At 36.9% G+C, this 20,156-nt stretch overlaps 1 protein-coding gene across 1 annotated transcript in view; it reads right to left on the reverse strand.

Annotated features, from left to right (window-relative positions):
- Nucleotides 1–9,381: 9,381 nt before the first annotated feature.
- The window catches only part of KCNC2 (potassium voltage-gated channel subfamily C member 2), a 240,620-nt gene continuing 229,845 nt past the window's right edge, over nucleotides 9,382–20,156 (reverse strand). The window contains exons 3-5 of the mRNA XM_088836803.1: nucleotides 17,095–18,022; nucleotides 14,861–15,025; nucleotides 9,382–10,298 (exon numbers count right to left, since the gene is read on the reverse strand). Coding sequence (XP_088692929.1) covers nucleotides 10,162–10,298; nucleotides 14,861–15,025; nucleotides 17,095–18,022 — 1,230 coding nt within the window. The 3' untranslated portion in view covers nucleotides 9,382–10,161. The remainder of the gene's footprint in view (nucleotides 10,299–14,860; nucleotides 15,026–17,094; nucleotides 18,023–20,156) is intronic.

Consider the following 20,156-nt stretch of genomic DNA (forward strand, 5'->3'; position numbering starts at 1 on the left):
CAGGACAGCATGGGGTCAGGGCCGGTGATGACAGTGTGTCTACCACACCCCAGAGGCTTTACGAGGCTCTGGAGACACTGAACAAAGGAACTAAAGACTATAATGAATTGTTGACTATGGAAACACAAGAAAGAACCAAATGATAAAATGCACTGAATGGCAAACTTATTTGTTTTATTCCAATGTTGACAGATTGACAACTAGGAAAGAACATGGTGAGATGCCAATTCAGAAGATTCCGTCTAAGTAACAGTTCACTTTAACAAATATGCATTGAGATTCTTCAGTGAGCTTGGAAGTCTGCCATGCAGTAGGGAGAGTGATGAATAAACCTGTTGGGGGACGCGAAGGGACAGTGTCCAGAGAAAGAGTGGCTCTAACTAAATCATTCTATCATATTTGGGGCAGTAAAATGAAAACAGATGAATGGCAACAACTTAGTTTATTTACAGCTCCCTTTCAATTTAATCATTTCAAAAAGAGGAAATTTAATCCTTTCAAAAAATGAAAGCTGTTTTTTTTAATTTATTTTAATTGGAGGCTAATTACAATATTGTATTGGTTTTGCCATACATTGACATGAATTCTCAAATTATATTTATATTATAAAAAGTCTTCTAAATGTCTGTTTCAAAATTAACTAACAGAAGGGCTGGAATTCCTCCTCACCTCTGCCCTACCTATGTAAGTCCTCAAAATGCTTTTTCCATTTTGCTTTTGTAATTCACCACAACTTACAATATCGACTAAGGAACTAGACAAACTGCATTTCACTGGACCAGTTAAAAAGGCAACGAAGTTCTTATTTAAGATTATTGCAATAAGGGAGAGAGATTAAACTCAACTACACTGAAACATAAGTGATACAGTTGTTAAGCCTGGGGTGAGCCAGTAAAAAATACCAGAGGGCATTAGAGAGGAGGATGGTTAATGTGACTGGATCATCAGTGTTTGCTAACTGGCACTTAAGAAAGTTAGGTTCCTGCCTTCCCACAGAGACTAGGAGTTAGAGGTACTATCTTTTGTGACTATTATATTTCAAAGAAATGGATCCCAGGAACTTAAAAAAGATATTCCTGGGTTGTAGAAATGGTGAGAGCTAGAAGGCTTACCCTTCCAAGGGGCAGAGAAAGAATTTACACTAGCAAGTTTTCAAAAGTAAACACTCTAAGAAAAAGGGATGTCAGGGGCCAATGGCAGAAAGAAACATGTGGTGACCTAGAGGGGTGGGGTAGGGGCTCATGAGAGGGAGGCTCAAGAAGGCGGGGATATGAGTACACTTATGGCTTTTGAACTGTGGTGCTGGAGAAGACTCTTGAGAGTCCCTTGGACTGCAAGGAGTTCCAGTCAGTCCATTCTAAAGGAGATCAACCCTGGGTGTTCATTGGAAGGACTGATGCTAAAACTGAAACTCCAGTAGTTTGGCCCCTTCATACAACAAGTTGACTCACTGGAAAAGACTCTGATGCTGCGAGGGACTGGGGGCGGGAGGAGACAGGGATGACAGAGAATGAGATGGCTGGATGGCATCACTGACTCGATGGACATGAGTTTGAGTGAACTCCGGGAGCTGTTGATGGACAGGGAGGCCTGGCGTGCTGTGATTCATGGGGTCGCAAAGAGTCGGACACGACTGAGCGACTGAACTGAACTGAACTGAACTGATGGCTAAAACTAACACATACTGTGCAGAAATCATTTTCCAATTTAAAATAGCTTAAAAAGTAGTGTTTTGTGGAATTGAGGGGAATGTTAAAGCATGTTGGTCATAACCGTCAGTTGGCAAACAGTCTCATAGTTAACCTGGTTTAGTTAGAAGAAGGATTTTTTGATGGTGTGAGCTGCAGAAGTTTCTGCCTGTGGATCTCGAGTGAACCACTTACGTCAGAAGATGCTTTCTAAGCAGCAATTCTCCGTGTCCTTTTTCCACAGGTCCAGCATCAGGTTCAGTTCAGTTCAGTTGCTCAGTCGTGTCCAACTCTTTGCGACCCCATGAATCACAGCACACCAGGCCTCTCTGTCCGTCACCAACTCGCGGAGTTCACTCAAACTCATGCCCATCGAGCTGGTGATGCCATCCAGCCATCTCATTCTCTGTTGTCCCCATCTCCTCCCGCCCCCAATCCCTCCCAGTATCAGAGTCTTTTCCAGTGAGTCAACTCATCACATGAGGGGGCCAAAGTACTGGAGTTTCAGCTTCACCATCAGTCCTTCCAATGAACACCCAGGACTGATCTCCTCTAGAATGGACTGGTTGGATCTCCTTGCAGTCCAAGGGACTCTCAAGATACCTCAAGTCAATACCAGAACATTCTGTGCCAAGAAAAAATTATATTTAAGGCAAAAATGTTATTTTTACCTTAATATTTTGACACTCAATGTTATGGTTGCAATGTGTTATCAGTTCTAAAAACCAACTAGGTGGATCTGAACCTGAAGAAATTTAATTTTGGAAAATAAACTTTATACTGATATCTTTCCTAGGAATCTCATTTGTGTCATTAGGGAATTTCACATTAAAAGGCAACGTGTTCTCAGTAGTACTCTGTCATTTAATGCTCTTATAATAATTTTTTTAAACATATGTAAATTCATTTTACACAAATCAAAACAAATATAAAGCCGGTAGTATTTTATATTTTGATAGTCAGCTAGTTCTGAAAATATTTAACTTTAACACTAATGTAAAAGTAAAGAAAACTGAAACAAGCAAATAAAACAGAGCATCTAAGAGGAAGCTGTACGAAAATTCGTGGTCTCTTCTCTAGCATCCCTGTGATGGAATGCAAACCTTTCAAGGTCTCCAGTGAAAAGAAAGTCTAGTCTTTTTGTGCAGAACTTATTCTAACATGACTTATGAAGCCAAATTATATAACTATTTCTTTACCTTTGGCTTGTCCTTTTGTTTGTTTCACACTAACTGACCTTGCTTCAGGCGATATTCAGTGTTTGCTACTTTATCTCCAGCTTTTCTTTGTCTTTGTGTTTGCAGCAGTGTGTGTGGGTCTGTGTGTGTGTGTTTTGATCAAGACTATCAGATTCTGGGGCTCTCTACCAGTCATCCATCTAGAATTCTTACATTTATTTTAAGCTTCCTGCCACCCGGTGTGATAACGAACATCTACTGCAACAGGAGAAAATATCACTGTACAGTGTTTAAACTAGTGTCTTTGTTTCCAGATAGAAACCAAATTACTGGTAAAATGTGGGGTCTCAGGGAAAAAAAGAAAAGAAAGAAAGGAATAAAAAGTCAGTCCTTAGGTACTGACTTCATGCTTAAGTCTTTGCAATAAAATTACAGGGTTTTGTTTTATTTTTATCTGTTTATTTTTAGTTTTTTTGGAGGCTAATTATTTTACAATATTATATTCGTTGGTTTTGCATACATTGACATGAATCCACCCCGGGTGTACATGAGTTCCCCTTTCTGAACCCCCCTCCCACCTCCCCTTATCCTCCCTCTGGGTCATCCCCATGCACCAGCACCGAGCATCCTGTAACATGCATCGACCCTGAACTGGCCATTCGTTTCACATATGATAATATACATGTTTCAATGCCATTCTCCCAAACCATCCCACCCTCACCCTCTCCCACAGAGTCCCAAAGACTGTTCTATACATCTGTGTCTCTTTTGCTGTCTCGTATACATGGTTATCATTTGCATCTTTCTAAATTCCATATATATGTGTTAGTAAAAGTTATGACCAACCTTGATAGTATATTAAAAAGCAGAGACATTACTTTGCCGACCAAGGTCCGTCTAGTCAAGGCAATGGTTTTTCCCGTGGTCATGTATGGATGTGAGAGTTGGACTGTGAAGAAAGCTGATCGCCGAAGAATCGATGCTTTTGAACTGTGGTGTTGGAGAAGACTCTTGAGAGTCCCTTATACTGCAAGGAGATCCAACCAGTCCATTCTGAAGGAGATCAATCCTGGATGTTCATTGGAGGGACTGATGCTAAAGCTGAAACTCCAATACTTTGGCCACCTCATGAGACGAGTTGACTCACTGGAAAAGACTCTGATGCTGGGAAAGGTTGGGGGCGGGAGGAGAAGGGGACGACGGAGAATGAGATGGCTTGATGGCATCACCGACTCTGTGGACATGAGTTTGAGTGTACTCCGGGAGTTGGTGATGGACAGGGAGGCCTGGCGTGCTGTGATTCATGGGGTCGCGGAGAGTCGGACACGACTGAGCGACTGAACTGAACTGAACTGAACTGAACTGATACTGTATTGGTGTTTTTCTTTCTGGCTTACTTCACTCTGTATAATAGGCTCCAGTTTCATCCACCTCATTAGAACTGATTCAAATGCATTCTTTTTGATGGCTGAGTAATACTCCATTGTGTATATGTACCAAAGCTTTCTTATCCATTCGTCTGCAGATGGACATCTAGGTTGCTTCCATGTCCTCGCTATTATAAACAGTGCTGCGATAAACATGTGTCTCTTTCCATTCTGGTTTCCTCTGTGTGTATGCCCAGGAGTGCGATTGCTGGATCATATGGCAGAAAATTAAGTATATCTTTAAGTCATATACATTTTATTGGCCATTAAGAAATAACTTGTTTTAAATTAACAGTTCAGTTCATTGCTAACAGATCTCAAAAGGAGATAAAAACACAGAGACCATTGATTAAAGTTTAATCAAAGGTTTTAAGAACTACGATCTTCAAATTACATTAAGAATCCTTTTATATCCTAGCTGTTTCACCTCACTACTCACTCTCCTAAGACAAATGTGAAATTGTCACTAATGCCAGTCATTTTAATCATTTTGGTGTGATGACAACTCTTTCTAACTCATAAAAAACTGTGTTTACCAAATTTATAACAAAGATAAAAAAAATTTATTTTCCCTAAAAAATAATTTACTTGAGTTAGATGGAATGTCCTTATATCACTTTTTGATTATAAGAAATATACTGAGAAATGAAGATTTAAACTGTATGGATTTATAATACACCTACAAAATTCTTTTTAATGGCATCTCAATTTGGAATCACATTTGATGACTATGAAAAAAAGAGAATTTCCTAATAAAGGTACTTGGCTGATCTGCTAGTAAAAGACTAGCTAACCAATATGGTAAATAGGGGCATGATATTTATAAAATCTACAAGTTTAATTCATGCTCATTTTTTTCTTTGTTATGTTTCATTTGTTAATAATATACATGTAAATCTTTCATAAAATAATATATATGTCTAGGCCTCATCTCTAGATACAATGTCAAAGGTTTAGAGTTGAGCACTGGCATTTGTTTTTTTAAGTGACACCAACAATTTTTTTGATGCAGAGCCAGGATTAGAGATCAATATTCCAGGTGAAGTTTTCACTGCTTGGAATGATGTCTTTTGCATCTGTGCTGTCCTGGGCTGCTCTAGTGGAAACTATGGACTTTGGATAATCATATATCAACACAGATTCATCAACTGTAACAAATGCCACTGGTGCAGGATTCAGAGAGTGGGGGTGCTGTGCATGGGTGGGAGCAGGGGTAAATGGGAAGGCTGTATTTTTTGCTTAATATTTCTATGAATCTAAAGCTGCTCTAAAATATAGTTCATTTTTAAAATATCAAGTGCTAGGCACCTCGGATTCTCAATGGAGAATACATAGCCTTTGAATATTTTAATGTTCAAAGTGCATATTCATGGTCTGTCACTGTGACATGACAGTTTGATGAATAAAGAAACCATGTAATACTAATACAATTAAATTATTTAATCTTTAGATAATGAAAAATATCATATTCTCAGAAAGAGTTGTTTCAGGGGAGAACAGGAAATGAAAGTTAAGATCAATAATAATGATACTGCAACTATGTCAGAAAAAATTTATATAAATCTATAGTATTCATTTAGCTCTAAATGTCTTCAAGCATGTTATAAATCCTCCAAAGTCCTTGCTTTGTATTATAGCCTTTTAATATATTCACTGTCTCCAAGTTAAGTTCACTCTTGCTATCCCATTCATCTGTCTTGTGATTTATTTCAAAGATAAACTGAATATCTTCCCCTTTTCTCTGTAACTATTTAATCTTGATTTTTTAAATCAAAATTTGATGGCAATTATCATCTATTAAAATGCATTCTTTCCCCATCCTATATAATTTTCCTTTTTACAGTAAATCCTACATCCTGACACATAGTTAACAACTTTTTGTCAGTAATTATATTTAAACAGATTTCCTTTTCTGAATCTTGGTTTCTTAATAGTCTCTTAATAATCAACATTCTCTTAATAGACTTAATAATCAATAGTCTCTTAATAACCCAGCTCTTTTAGACCTAGAAAAGATTCAGTAAAGCATTGGATTTGTCAACCTTATTTCTGTTTTCCATTTTCCCTTTCCTCTGTTCCTGTTGGTGACATAGAATTTACAGGTAAATAAATACATAACCCCGCAATGTAAATGGAATGCCAACCGTGTGTGGTGTACTGCTGAAACACTCATCTGTTACCCAAAAGCAAGATAGAAGTCATATTTAGAAGATAAGGCATTTACAAGAGGGCTTCCCAGGTGGCAGTAGTGGTAAAGAAACTTCCTGCCAAAGCAGGATATACTGGTTCAGGGAAGATCCCTGGAATAAGAAATGCAACCCATTCCAGTATGCTTGCCTAGAGAATCCCATGGACAGAGGAGCCTGGCAGGCTACAGTCCATAGGGTCACACAAAGTTGGATACAACTGAAAGGACTTAGCACAAGAAGCTCAGCAGATATTTAAACCATAAGAAACTATGACACGAAAATTGTGACAAATATATAAGTGAATATTCTTGCCTCTGTGATCTTTCACTTCACCACCAATAAAATGAAACAGAAAATATTTACCTCCAGAATCACTGTGATGATTAAGTTGCAAAGTGTAAGTGAAAATTCAGTATTTAGTCATAAAATGCCATATAAAAATCAAATACCATAATAATAATTTCACCACTTCAGAATTATAAGAGAAAAAGTCACTTAGAAGAGGAAAACACTGGCTACATGTCTAAGACTTGAATGAAAATGTGACCTATGTATATTTACAGATCCTTTCATCTCAAATTCTTTATTATGCATGAGTGTCTTTTGTTATCACGATGCATAAAAATGGTAAAGCCTGTTGAAAACTCCAAAAGAGACAAGCCACGGAAAAAACATGAATAATTTATTCAGATAGGATTCAAGTTTATCCCCAACTTATTTGCCTTTTATTCTTCATTTTAGTTAGTTACATTTTCACCGATTATCATCAAGGTTATGCATGCACCTTGAGATGGTCACAAAAGGTCCATGATACAGGGGTTCATAATTAGGTTGTATGTTATATTCAGAGTCCCAGGGGAACTAATAGATTCCAGAAATACTGATTAAGCAAGATGAATTCTTATACAGTTTCAACTACAACAGTTTTAAAGACAAGTACAAGCTTCTTTGCCACAAAATTCACCAAAAAAGTAATCGATCGAAGAATATCTCTTTTATGCAAAATATACATTTTAGGATATAATTCAATTAATATTCTACTATATACTGACATTGTTCTTGATAATTTAATAAAAAAATACTCTCATTGCCAGACTTTTATTTTTTTTTAATATTTATAATTGAGGTAACAATGACAAAATACTTGAATCATGAACAATATTAATGAGTTTAAGTCAAATAACTTTTAAGAACTTAAAACAAATGTGGGACTCCAAATGGGTCAGTTTTGACAAATAGGCACTGAAAATTTTACAACATAATATGACAAGCTAGTATAAGTGGTTTATTAAAAATAAATGATACAGTTAGTGTTCGTGGCTCTAACCAACAAAGGAGAAATAAAGGAAATTCAGACAGACCTACAGCACACCAGTATCACTGCTTTTATGATCACAGCACGATCTAGTGCAGGTCCACAATGGGTAATTCACAGGGGTGCGGGCCGTACTTGAAGCCCCAGAGATGTCGACCGTGACTCTGGCTTCCTTTGATGTGAGATGGCCAAAGCTATTGACCCATGCATACATGTTGGTATTTACAGCTGTTTCACGGATACCAGCCAGTCCTCAGCAGACCACTCATATGGGGAGCACCAGATGAGTTCCAGCCACAGTTCCTGCATTGGCCTTTCATGCCTCATGAAGATGCCAGGATCTCTTCCAAGTGCAACCTGGTCACGTCAGGGCACATTCAGCAGCAGAAGTCTGTTTCCAGAACAGTCCTTGGTATGGCTAAATTCCACTGTCCCTTTTTCAGCAGTCAAAAATCCATGATAAATTCTGTATAACACTGCAGTCAATAACAGCAGCACCAGACAGTATATTAATTCCTTTACCATAAAGTTGTGTTTAATTATAACTTTCTATGTGTAGTGTTATCAAAAGCATCACTGAATCTCTAAACATCAGTTGTTCATGTCTGGGTAAATACATTGCTGTACAAGGTCTCTGACATGCAGGTCATGCTCTAGGACTTGGGGATATAAAGTAACACATGTTACGTGGCCAATTCTAAAAGTGACCATTGTCTCCCCAACCGGAAATAAGCATGAGCATTAGGAATTAGCAGCCTCAAGGATCCTAAATGCCTTAGATATATTGTTTATCTCTCAATTTATAGTATGGTATTTTCTTCCCTCTCATGTCCAATACATCAGACACACTACTGCTATTGCATCTGTAGGGATGTGCAAACAGAATGTCTTCCGCTTGGACTGAATAAGACACCCTGAGGGTTTCATTGGCGTGTCCTGATGAATTCTGGTTGCTAGAGAGTAGAAACTGACACTGCAGCAGGCAACCAAATGCAACGGTAAGACTGCTGCTTAAATCCTGCTTATCAAAAAGGTTCACAGTACCGGTTAACTTAGGTAGTCTACGGGGCATCGTTACTTTACACACAAAGCAGAGAGGCTGTTCCAAGTAGTGAAGAAGGCAAGGGGCAGGGGAGAAGACCCAGTACTAAAATCATGAACACCTTATCAAGGCATTTTTGTGCTTCATGGAGACAGATGGCATATACATGTAAGACAGGGAGCTAAGACGTACGGACAGAACAACATACAGGACAAAGCACCTGATTAAACACTGCCTGAAAATCTGATTAATGCTGTCAGTCAGAAATTTAAGGCTGGTCAAGAAAGCTTCCTGTGAACAACATTGCTCTTTGTTGTTTGCGAAAAAAGTAATAAATTAAATAAAAGAAGGGGGTAAAAAAGACAAGAATTTTGAGTGATATTTGGCACCCTGACTCTGAAAATGATAACAAATTCAGGGATTAAAAAAAAAGAAAACATGATTCTAGTTCCAAATAGCAATTCCTATCTAAACGATGCAAGCCTGGCTGGCAGTTACCTTTCTCTCATGTTTTGTGCCTTCCCCAAGCCATTAAGTAAGAGATCTGGCCTCGGCTTGCGTGTACCCAGTAATGACAATCTCTTTGCAGTTATCTGTGTGCAAACAACCAGAGACATTCAGAACTCCAATACAGCATTTTGGAAGAAAAGTAAATCAATCAGGAAATTAAACTATTTAAAACAAATATTTTTTTTTCAAAGAATAATAAAAAAAAAATTGTCAAGGAGAAATTCGCCCTCCCTGCCCCACAATTCAACATGCAGAACAGTCAACCAGTGCTTTCACATCAGCAGGATGGTTCAATGCAAGTACACATATCCCGAGCCATCTGCAGTCCCCGAACTCTGTGACATTGCTTTCAGGTGACAGAGACAAGATGATCCATGCATATGAGCTGACCAAAGTCATGTTGTGTGCATTCAAAACAGAATCCCAGACATCTTCAGAATGGCTCAGAGTCACAAGAAATGAAGTTCCCATGAAGTAGCTGGCATTTGGAAGCACAATGATTTAAATATATCTCCCTGAAGATGTGTTTATGTATTAGGGTGCTTGCCAATATCGGTTGCTATCTGTCATTTTATTGCGAAAGGAGATCAGGGCAATTCATATGGAGAAGTAGTAGCGCAACTAGGATAAGAGTCGTTTAACGCCAGGATAAGATTCGTCAGCTGCCCAAAAGCATTTCTGACTTCAATAGTAGTCTCATGCAGGATTTATACTGTGTTAATGGCGTCTGCAGTAACTCTACGCTTAATTATTTCCATTATGGGGTAAACAACCTTGAATTAAGACAAGTTAGCCAACTGATGCAGCTTTGTTTACAAGATAGATGGGATGGGAGACCGAGAGCGCCTCAGAGGACAAGGAGAGTTGTAAGGTGAAGTGACTGGAGAGAGCCTCAGAGCATTGCCTGCCAAGCCCGCTATGTTGTTTAAGCTTCGGGATTTTTCATATCCTTTTATGGAAAAATGCACAGACATCAGTTGAATTCAACCAGAAAATAGACACAGACAAACAATATCATGCAGGGTAATCAAAGTGCTATTTTTGAGCTCAAAGAATTTGCTTACAAAGAATTCAATATTGAGACAATTTACAACTCCAAAAAAAAAAAAAAATGAAGCTCACTGTAGCTGTCATTTCCAAAAGATTAAGCCAGCTATCACAAATTACTATTGTAATGCTTCAAAATCTATTCTTTTCCAAATTATAGTTTATATTGATGTAATTTTGACATATTCAGTATCAGAAAACTTTTAAGAATTGTGCAAAGCAACTTAAGTAAGATATAAATTTGGCTAATATTTTTAAATTTCAGAATATGTCCCTGAAAAAAAAATAAATGAGCTATTTTTTTCTCTTTTCATTCTTATTTTAGTATTTACTAAGCTAATAAAGCATGCTTAAGTGGACAATTCTTTCCCAGCATCTTTAATCTTCCAGCTCTATGGGGTTAAAAGGATGATTCCTCAATAATGGCTTTTAATGCCATTATCTAGGTGATGTAGCATGAATGCCCATTTCTAATCCTTTGTATTTAAAAGAAAAAGAAAATAAATAATATAAACTGAGTCATCATTTCAGTAAATTTAAATCTGATTCTGATTATATATTTTCAGCTGATTCTTCCCTGCCAGGAATGAAGAATAATATATTAATCCACCACCTTTTCCTCCTATTATCTTGCATTCTAACCTGTTCATGATTATTATTGACTTACAGAATCCTTCCCACTTACAGGTCTTTCCCACAGTCTTTAACCCAATGATTTTTCTTAGCTGCTCAAGCCACACCCCATCAAGGACACTTTTGGAAGGAATATATATGGTGGTATTTTTTATTAGAAAAGACTAGAGGTGGGTAAATGAGGTAGTGAGTACCTACTGTAAAAGTAGAAGTAAAATTGTCTTAAAAGCCAGGCAATCTTTAACCAAAAAAATAGTCATATTATACAACTCAGTAAATAAATGTTCTGACAGCTCCACTGAAAAAGTGCTATAGATCCAGAAAATAAACAGCTCTACTGTGGGGCTGAACTGAACTGAACTGAACTGTGGGGTAAGGTTTGACTAGTAGGAAACCCTCTCTACATATACACCCACAAACTTTCAGCAGATTAGATGTTTCCTTTGATACTTTGTAGATGAAAATTTATGTCACCCACTGATTACAGTAAAGTTCTGCTAATGAGAAAATTATCTGCCTATATGTTTTATCAGTATTTTGAGCTATAAAGCATATGAGGTGGCATATATTTCATTTTGCTCTTGTGGGTGATGGAATAGTTAATGAGAGAATGTCTTAAATAATTTAAAAGGAATTGCAAGACATTCATTCTTACATAGGGACCTTCACATTCCTGGAGGGCTAATTATCATTACTCTTCTGTAATGTGATTGGGAATATAACTTGGACTTGTAGAAAGAATAATTTATCCAAGTTGACTTGGATTTTTAGTGTAACCTAAAAATGTAACCTAGACTATAAACATTGATTGGTTTTGATTAAAAGCAACCTTGTGACTATACATGAATCCAAAAAGTTGTTAATAACTATAAACCATCCTTGTAAAAATATACATCTTATTCCCCACAATAACCGTGTTCCCTATGAGACTTCCAAAAAGAGGTAAAAATCTGTTTAACAATTTATATTAATCATGTTATTTACATGTAAATCTTGGTTGCCCTTGTAAATGTTTAGCTACTTTTCTGAATTATAGTCATTAATATAAATATTATTTATCCTGTTTATAAGTCCTTTTATTTTTAATAACTATGATTTCAGTGTCCATTTGAGAAGGGTTCCCTTATAATTTAGTAACAAGTATTTAATTAGTAAAATTATGTTTTTCATATAACTTTATTCTTCTTTTATTCTGCAGGTTCATTTATGATAGAAAATTTGACAAAATTTTGCTCATCAAGCTTTTATTGAATGGAATGACTGAAAATATAATTTATGAGAATAAACAATATTGAATTCAATTTGAACTAACAACTAAATACATGATATACATTTTATACAGCTTTTAAGAGAATACATTTGTTGGGGCAATATTGAAACTGCCTATTTGTGCACTATCAATTAGATGTTTGTGTTCATGTAAAATGATATGTAAATAAAACTACCGTATAAACAAAATCATAGGTTCTAAGTTTTGGGAGTTCATTCTTTTAGGTAATCCACATGTTTTCTTAATGTATGCCCAACTGCACTTACACTTGCTGATAGAAAAAGAAAGCAATAGGAATCCAGGCATTATTCTCATCCATATAGGGGAGAGTTTACATAACTCAAAAATCAGGCCAGTGTAGAAAATGATTAGAAACATACAGAAGATGAATATGTGAGTGGGAATAATAGAAGACATCTCTAATCTATATAAAGGAAACAGGAGAAGAAATGAATGGATTTTTAACAGACATGACAAAATAAACACTGAGAAGATTAAGTGCAAATAGCCAGAAATGTTCCCAGATCTAGGGGAAAAAAACACAGATTTACAAAATAACTAAGCAAGAATGAAAAAGAATTTGTTTACAGTGAGAAATGATGAAAAATAAAAAGCTCATAGTTGGGTTTTCAAAGATGCTCTCACTGATAGAATTTGTATTTGTGAAATAAGATCACATGTAAAATTTTTCATATAAACACAATATCTTATTAATTGCTTTGCTATGGAATTTTGCCATTTTACAGGAAAACTATATTTATATAGGTGCTTTATAGTTTTCAAAGTCTTTTTAAATATGTGATCCCCTTTGACAGTTTAAAATTCAAAATATTATCTAACATGGAAGAAAAACATTCTAGCTAGAGTCTTAACATGTAACCCTAGTATAAATATTGCATGAGATATTTTATTGGATGATGCTTAAAATATATCCAAATATATCCACATAATACCTAAAAATACATATATACATATATGGATATATGTATATACATATATAGTGATTTAAGATTACAAGGCACTTTAAGTACTATATTCTATATTATTAGTTATATACATATATTTTGCTTAAGTACTATGATAGAGTATTAATTATAAAACGATTTAAAAACTACTGTAACAATATAAAATAGTGAAAAATTAGATAATTGAAACACATTTTGGTATAAGAGATAGATGCAAAGAGTGACAGTTCTTGGAATGAAGTATAATTTAAAATATTACACATTAACGAAACAAAAGAGCGCTCTGTCTTCTCTTTTGTATGGAGACAGAAAGAACAATATAAAGTGCTCAGAAGAAACAAAAAAGAACCACAACATGGGTAATGAGCTATTTCAAAGGAAGTAGGCATCATAAAATAAATATTTTAGGCTTAAAACAGTAAAGTATTCTGTAGGGAGAAACTGCAATGAATAGCAAATAAGCACAATATTTTAAAAATGCAGTTGCACTGACATGAAAGTTTTAGAGTGACTTTTCATTCAAATTCAGTCAATTGCCTAAGAAGTTATTATTTCTTCATAAGAAATTTGCAGTTCTTCCTCTATTCTGTCAGTAAACAGAGTAAAATAACGTTGGCACTAAAGCAACTGGAATTCTCAAAGTAGACGGTATTCTAAAAGCATACCAGAACTTTGACAAGGGTGGGTTATAGGTGTCACGAAACTAATTTCTTGAGGATAAAAAGGGTCCAGTTGTTTGGTTGGTAAAGTTTACTAAAATGAAAATGAAAACTAGAACCTAAGGAATAGTCATAGATGGTTGACACAATCTAGGGAAACAAAACCACATGCTGGAGTGGAGCTTCATTATCCTGCCATATTCCTTAACCAAGATGCCTATCTAATACAATGTATCCATTCAACAGATATTAGGTATCTTCTATGAGCCAGGAATTGTTCAGTGTCAATTAAAAAATAATAATAAACTTAAAATGATTACTTCCCAGAAGGGAAATTTTGTAAGTACATTTTGTAAGTACAGTAAGAAACCTTTCCACTGATTGGGTATACTGTTCTGTATGGCTGGAGGATCATGTACCTTAGCAAATTCCTGACATTCAGATTAATTACTGGGGAAAATTTGCCCAAACACTGGATAAGAGACCAACAGAGTATGTTTAATGCTTTACTTTGAAGAAAAAAATTTATTGTTGTTTCATAATTATCAACCACGTATCAAGCAGATGCATAGAGTTAATTAGTGAGTTTAACTCATTGTAGGAAAAAAGATAATTTTTCAAGACTGCTGAATATAACAATTAGATGATTGACTTAATTATTAAATACTTCATTACAATTCTGCCTATAGACAAATGAAAAGCAAAAAATAAAAAAAAGAAAGAAGGGTGAAATATCTTTCAGATATGACAATCAAGTTGGCTGTTATGATACATACTTCTAAGTGTTTATAATGAGACAACATATAATGAGGCAAAAAGCACTATGATGTCACAGTTGTTCCTAGAAAATGATGAGCGAGCGTTTTACGTTGCTCCATACATTTGCAGGCTTTAATTGCTATGTCACCTGTTAGGATCTGATGAAATGCATGCCTACCTTTCCTGATCCCTCCATCAGAAGCACACGTGTAATCCCCTGCCGTCAGCAGGAAACATGTTTCCCCTCTTCTGTGTTTGTCTCTGGTACTAGAGCGCCTGATGGGGAGCCTTTCTGGGGGTGACAGTGGCGGCTCACTTCCTGCACTGGCGTCACCTGATAACACTGGTCACAGCGCCGTGCCCATTGACAGACAGTGATGACGAGGAAACGAGGCAATACAGAGAGTTTATGACGAGTGTCCATAGCACAGTCACTCGATAATACAAAGCACAATAATCACAACATGATAAGAAAAGAATTTTCATCACTCGTCACAAAAACTTACATGGAGCAAACTGTAAATGTACTGAAAAGGAGAGAAATGTTCTCAGGGAAATTTTAATTCCATGTTGGGTTTTATCTAATATGACAACGACTTTTACAAAACTAACATCATTCAAAATAAGTGTGATAATGAAGTAGCACACAAATTAATATCTTTCCACTTTTGACACATTATCTAGATACTGCAAATAGACGTCTTTAAAAATGGAGACTATTGAAGGAAAAACTCCTAATATGTCTTTGCAGTGCTAAAAGATATATGCTTTCGTTATTTTCTGAAAGTAATTTTTCCCAAAATTCATAATGAAAACAATCCCAAAGTTTACAAACTTTGTGTCAAGGTTCTCTGCTTTGAAGTGACATAGTATTTTTGAGCATAACAATGGAACAAGGTCAACTTCTCCAAACGCCCTTGAAACGTTTACATCTAAACACTTGCCAAAGACTTTCACATCCTACAGCCTAGATGCTAGCTTATAACAGTGCTTGCCCAAGCTGAGAGTGTGTCCTCCTATCCGTGCCCTTCAGGAAAGCTCTGCACAGGTGCCTGAGAACAGTCTAGTTAGGGCAGCAACACAGACTAAACTCCATCGCTCATAAGGACACTCCTGGACAAGTCTCAGATACATACTGATGGAATTTGAGAAACAGTCTACTAAATAAACATAAGGAATCTGAATAAAATCTTTTTAAAGAGCAGTTCAGCTTCAGTCAGGTTTTTTTTTTTCTTTTCGCCCCATTTAATCCATAATAGCTTCTGGGAGCTAAGTAGGCAACCTGTTAAAATGTCGCTTGCCTTTTCCTTTTATTTGCTAGTTTCCTTGTTTTGTTTAATCAGTGTTATTTCTAAATAATGCTAAATTATTCACAGGAGATTGTCATAAATCATTTTTCTACAAGAAAAAGATTAAACCTATCTAAGTTATAGGGAATGCATTTATCTTAACATTTCATAGATGACAAAAAATTAGTTAAATTGTGAGGTCTACAATATATTTCATCTGTACAAGACATAACAGAATAGAAAAGACACTATTGACTATCACTTTGGCAAACTGAATGTCAATCTACAGTCAATTAACTCTAGATTATCTATGGCAGTAGAGAGAAGTAGGAATTCAGCTAATTTCAAGCAGGAATTTATCCAAAATTTCATTCTCGGAGGGAAAAGAGCCCAGTGCAGAATGCATAAAAAAGGAAACTCACAGAGAAATTCAACCTTCTTATTGATTAGCCAACGCAGATCATCTAGACCCTGCATAATGTTGGGCTGATTGTACCACACAGCACTTTACCAAAGCAAAGGAATTATATTGAAATACCCTAATTTAAGAATAACGAAAACTTAATCAACCCTCACTAATATTAATGAGGAAGACCTTTACTTTCCAAAGGGCATTCTTACATATCACTTCTTCAGTGTTTAGGCCTTTGAAACGTAAACATCCATTCTTTTTACATAACTTCTTGTGAATTAGGTCAAAATGCATGGCCCCGTGTGGCAGAGATAAAACTGAGACAAACACACCAAGCCAAATGATATGGAGATCAACATTTTGAGAATGAAGGATGGAAAATGTCCAATATCATACCACCACATCGTGCAGGGAAACAAAGAAACACCGGCACAAAAGCAACAAACAGGCAAAAGAAAATATTGGCGCCGTCAGCACAGGGCATTCCCGTCAAAGCAGGAGAACTCTATAGACCAGCTATGCAGACTTCTACTTAGGATTCATTTAGAAAAGCTACAGTCTAGCTATCTACAAGCCTGACACAAACACATTTTGTAAAGGGGTGGAACTGAAAACTCCGAACATTTGCAGAAAATGAGAAGGTACCTTCTACTTAAGGGACATACTGGTCTATAAAGTATTTAATGGCATGCATCTGAACCCGTGCCTTACCTGATCTGTTATGTTCCAGAAGCCGATTGTCTTTGCCCAGACACGTGTCACCCTGTTTGCTGTTGCAGGCCATGTTTAATTCTGTCTTGCAAAAAGTAGGTGAGCTTGCCTGAGGAGCAGGAGGGATGTGCTTCTTTCTTTTTCTTGGAAGTTTCTGCTTCGCCATTGCCAAGGAGTAGTACATTCCAAAATTGTTGACAATGACAGGCACCGGCATGGCTATTGTCAGTACTCCAGCCAGAGCACACAGGGCTCCCACCAGCATCCCCGACCACGTCTGGGGGTACATATCTCCATAGCCCAAGGTAGTCATGGTCACTACAGCCCACCAGAACCCAATAGGGATGTTTTTGAACTGCGTGTGCTCACTAGCTGAAGGGTCGTTGGGCTGGGCACCCACTCTCTCCGCATAGTAGATCATGGTGGCAAATATCAAAACTCCTAGAGCCAGGAAAATAATGAGCAGCAAAAATTCATTTGTACTCGCTCGAAGAGTGTGTCCAAGCACCCTCAAACCTACAAAATGGCGGGTGAGCTTGAAGATCCTCAGGATCCTCACAAATCTGACCACTCTGAGGAAGCCAAGTACATCTTTAGCAGCTTTAGATGAGAGCCCGCTGAGTCCCACCTCTAAGTAGAAGGGTAAGATGGCCACAAAGTCAATGATATTCAAGAGGTTTTTGATGAATTCAAGTTTATTCGGGGAGAAAACTATACGGACTAAAAATTCAAAAGTAAACCATACCACACATACTCCTTCAACATACGTCAAGGCAGGATCTGTTTCAATTTCATACTGTGGAACCACACTGGTGCCATTGGTGGCTGATTCTGTCTTGTTTTTAACAATATTGAAAGCTTCATGTGTCTCCAGGCAAAAGGTTGTGATTGAAACCAGGATGAAGAATAAAGAAGCAAAAGCAATAAACTGCAGAGAAAAGAAAAAGAAATAAAAGAAGAAACACAGAATGATCTTTATCATAATATACTTTGATCCAAGTCTAAAAGCACTGATTCCTGTAGATGAAGACGTATAAACACATATTTGGAGATTTCACTTGGGATGCTACTCAACTGTAAGAACTAAGACATGTAGGTAACATCCTTTAGAGTTGCACAGGAAGGATGTTTCAAGTTCTTCTTTCAGCTTATATAGATTAAAAGTTTCCATTTATGTTGGAAAACAATTTGACTCTTTTGTGTAAGAAAAAGGGCAAAAAATAAAATCCTTGCAAAAGAATGTTAAAGGGCCAGGTTGAAAAAAAAAATGTAGACAACGGCTCCAGATATTGCTTATGATCCTAGAAATCTTAATGTATTAGATCCATATTGACAACCATAAATATAAGGTGCAGTCTACACTGATGGAAATTTGGAAGTCCCCCGTATTTAACTGCAGGTTTCTTCTTAAATGTTCAGATTATCATGAGGTATAAACATGAAAAAACTATTTGAGCTGTGCTACCATCTATATCAACTAAAGGTGAAGTCTTGTCCAAAAAAAGCAAACCTAGGGAAGAAGAGTTGGCATTGAGACTGAAGGGAGAGAAAGAATTAAGGAACAAATTAAAAGGCATTCTTCTTCTCCTGAAAAAGAACTTCAAATGTTAGAATAATACGTTATAAAGCAATAAAATATATGTTATAAAGGATTTTTAAAATTCAATATTTCTTTGGCCAATTATGAATATACACACACCTACTGCAATACTTTGGCCACCTCATACGAAGAGTTGACTCACTGGAAAAGACTCAGATGCTGGGAAAGGTTGGGGGCGGGAGGAGAAGGGGACGACAGAGAATGAGATGGCTGGATGGCATCACCGACTCTGTGGACATGAGTTTGAGTGAACTCCGGTAGTTGGTGATGGACATGGAGGCCTGGCGTGCTGTGATTCATGGGGTCGCGGAGAGTCGGACACGACTGAGCGACTGAACTGAACTGAACTAATACAGAATAATAATAAAAGCTCCCACTTATATAGTTCTTACTAGTACCAAACACTCTTCAAAGCAATTTACATAATTAGCTCATATCAGTACTCATAACAACATTACACTGTCACTGTTTATGGTCACAGAGTTTGTAACTTTTCCAAAGTCATAAGAGTAACTTGATAAGTTTTGCCCCAGATTCTCTTCCCATGACTACCAAACTCTCAGATGCAGAATACAAATATATTGAAACCTTTATTTGTTTTAGGATCACATTCTTCTTAATATGAAAGATCTAAAAATCTGAAAGCCAGAGTCATGTGAAGCCCATAACACTGTTGCCAGCTGTCAGCATCGGAGGCTTTCAGAGAAGCTGGCAGATCCCTGGTGCTCCCTGAGTGCGCTCAGACTGGGCAGGCTCTCTGCGCATCGGGAGACTACCAGGAGTCCTTGCATATCTAATCAAATGAATTACTCAAGAGGAAGAGGTCATCAGTCAAACAGAGGGAGAGCCTCTTTAGAAATAGTACGACAGATCCCAAACCCAAAGCTCTTCCCTAATACCTGCTTCTCAACTAAACACTAAAAAGATCTAAGTTTCAAGAAGAGATTGAAATCATCTCCCAGTTTCCCTGGTTGAGTTTCAGTGTAAGAGACACACAGATCTTGCCAAATACATGAGATAAACAAAAAGACTGAGAAAAAAAATCTTAGGACCGAGATTATCTGCCTTAAAGAAACTTCTCAAGGGGTGGGGGGCAAGATAGGGGTAAAAGATTAAGAGGTACAAACTATTATGGATAAAATAAGTAAGTTATAAAGATATATAGTACAATTTAGGGAATGCTATCCAATAGTTGTAATAACTATAAATTGAATACAACTTTTTAAAAGTTGTAAATCACTATTCTGTACATCTGAAACACATAATATTGTACATCAGCTATAAGTGTTAGTGTTAGTAAGTGTTAGTCGCTCAGCGGTGCCCGACTCTTTGCGACCCCATGGACTGCAGCCCACCTGGCTCCTCTGTCCATGAGATTTTCCAGGCAAGGATACTGGAGTGGGTTGCCACTGCTTTCTCCAGGGGATCTCCCAACCCAACATCAGCTATAATCACAACCAAA

Source organism: Moschus berezovskii, chromosome 6 (genome assembly GCF_049115385.1).
Source record: "Moschus berezovskii isolate FMDL1 chromosome 6, NW_MosBer_1.0, whole genome shotgun sequence".
Taxonomy (NCBI): domain Eukaryota; kingdom Metazoa; phylum Chordata; class Mammalia; order Artiodactyla; family Moschidae; genus Moschus; species Moschus berezovskii.